At 46.1% G+C, this 2500-nt stretch overlaps 1 protein-coding gene across 1 annotated transcript in view; it reads right to left on the bottom strand.

Moving 5' to 3' along the window:
• Positions 1–2500, bottom strand: part of LOC133664812 (5'-3' exoribonuclease 1-like) — a 29050-nt gene that overhangs the window by 4856 nt on the left and 21694 nt on the right. Inside the window, 3 exon segments of the mRNA XM_062069734.1 lie at positions 800–885; positions 1020–1130; positions 1202–1311. Of these exon segments, the coding sequence (XP_061925718.1) occupies positions 800–885; positions 1020–1130; positions 1202–1311 (307 nt within the window).

Consider the following 2500-nt stretch of genomic DNA (forward strand, 5'->3'; position numbering starts at 1 on the left):
CATCATGTTGTTATACTAGTTCACACTTATCCTGGATGACATACATCATGTTGTTATACTAGTTAACACTTATCCTGGATGACATACATCATGTTGTTATACTAGTTAACACTTATCCTGGATGACATACATCATGTTGTTATACTAGTTAACACTTATCCTGGATGACATACATCATGTTGTTATACTAGTTAACACTTATCCTGGATCACATACATCATGTTGTTATACTAGTTCACACTTATCCTGGATGACATACATCATGTTGTTATACTAGTTAACACTTATCCTGGATGACATACATCATGTTGTTATACTAGTTAACACTTATCCTGGATGACATACATCATGTTGTTATACTAGTTAACACTTATCCTGGATGACATACATCATGTTGTTATACTAGTTAACACTTATCCTGGATCACATACATCATGTTGTTATACTAGTTCACACTTATCCTGGATGACATACATCATGTTGTTATACTAGTTCACACTTATCCTGGATGACATACATCATGTTGTTATACTAGTTAACACTTATCCTGGATGACATACATCATGTTGTTATACTAGTGAACACTTATCCTGGATGACATACATCATGTTGTTATACTAGTTAACACTTATCCTGGATGACATACATCATGTTGTTATACTAGTTAACACTTATCCTGGATCACATACATCATGTTGTTATACTAGTTAACACTTATCCTGGATCACATACATCATGTTGTTATACTAGTTAACACTTATCCTGGATGACATGATGAGATGTTAGATGTCCATCTAACCTTTTCTGGGACTTCTTTCCTCCAAAGCGTACTTCCTCTCTGAGCAGACAGAAATGAGGCTGGTGGCTGGTCAGACCCAGCACGATCTGTCACACACACACAAGAGGAGGATGGACACGTGGACACAGACAGACAGACAGACAGACAGACAGACAGACAGACAGACAGACAGACAGACAGACAGACAGACAGACAGACAGACAGACAGACAGACACCTACCAGGTCAGCATCCAGGCCGTACAAGCAGTGTCGAGTGTTGACGTCATGATCAGGTCTGGCACTTTCAGAGCGTATGAACTCCATGATCTTGTGTTCGCCCTCACCAGGAGTCTGCAAAGACACCAACAGGTGTTTGACACACACACACCTTGACACCTGCACACACACACAAACACACACACCTCATGGCCTGACAGGTAGACTCTGACATTCTGCCACAGCTTGTCAGTGGACAGCTTGTTGTGTACAAAATACTTCAGCTGCTCCTGGAGTCTCACCATGAACTCAGTGCCTGCAACAACAACAACAACAACACCTTTAACCTACAACAACAACATGTGCCACACTTTTAACCTACAACAACAACATGTGGGGCACTTTTAACCTACAACAACAACATGTGCGGCACTTTTAACCTACAACAACAACATGTACGCTCAATACAAGGTGGGAGGGAGGGAGTAGGCTCAGTTTGGAGGGGGGGGAGAGAGCATATGACGCAACTCAGTGGAGACAATGGTGCACTGTTAACTTGAATGAAGAAGCCGACTGTGAGTCATGTGGACAAAGTCATTCTCTGGTCAGAATATGAGTTAGTACTGGCATAGTGCAAGGATACATGAATGTTTTCCATCACATATCCATCCATCCATCCATCCATCTTCAACCGCTTATCCGGAATCGGGTCGCGGGGACAACAGCTCCAGCAAAGACCCCCAGACTTCCCTCTCCAGAGCAACATTTGCGACTTCCTCCTGGGGAATCCCGAAGCGTTCCCAGGCCAGAGAGGAGATGTAATCCCCCCATCTGGTCCTTGGCCTGCCGCGGGGCCTCCTCCCAGTGGGACGTGCAACGAGGACCTCCCTAGGGAGACGCTCGTGAGGCATCCGCACGAGATCCCCGAACCACCTAAGCTGGCTCCTTTCCAAGCGAAGGAGCAGCGGCTCTACTCCGAGTCTCTCTCGGGTGACTGCACTTCTCACCCTATCTCTAAGGGAGATGCCAGCCACCCTTCTGAGGAAACTCATTTCGGCCGCTTGTATCCGCGATCTTATTCTTTCGGTCATTACCCACACTTCATGACCATAGGTGAGAGTAGGAATGTAGATAGCTCGGTAGACCGAGAGCTTTGCCTTCTGGCTCAGCTCCCGTTTCGTCACAACAATGCGGCAGAGAGACTGCAATACTGCCCCAGCTGCTCCGATTCTCCGGCTGATTTCCTTCTCCATCTTTCCCTCACTCGTGAACAAGACTCCGAGATACTTAAACTCCTCCACCTGGGACAGAGTCCTGTCCCCTACCCGGACTGTACAAACCATCGGTTTCCTGCTGAGAACCATGGCCTCAGATTTGGAGATGCTGATCCTCATTCCAGCCGCTGAACACTCGGCTGCGAACCGATCCAGTGAGAGCTGAAGGTCACGAACCGAAGGTGCCATCAGGACCACATCATCTGCAAACAGCAGTGACGCAACCTTTAG

Source organism: Entelurus aequoreus, linkage group LG14 (assembly GCF_033978785.1).
Source record: "Entelurus aequoreus isolate RoL-2023_Sb linkage group LG14, RoL_Eaeq_v1.1, whole genome shotgun sequence".
Classification (NCBI taxonomy): domain Eukaryota; kingdom Metazoa; phylum Chordata; class Actinopteri; order Syngnathiformes; family Syngnathidae; genus Entelurus; species Entelurus aequoreus.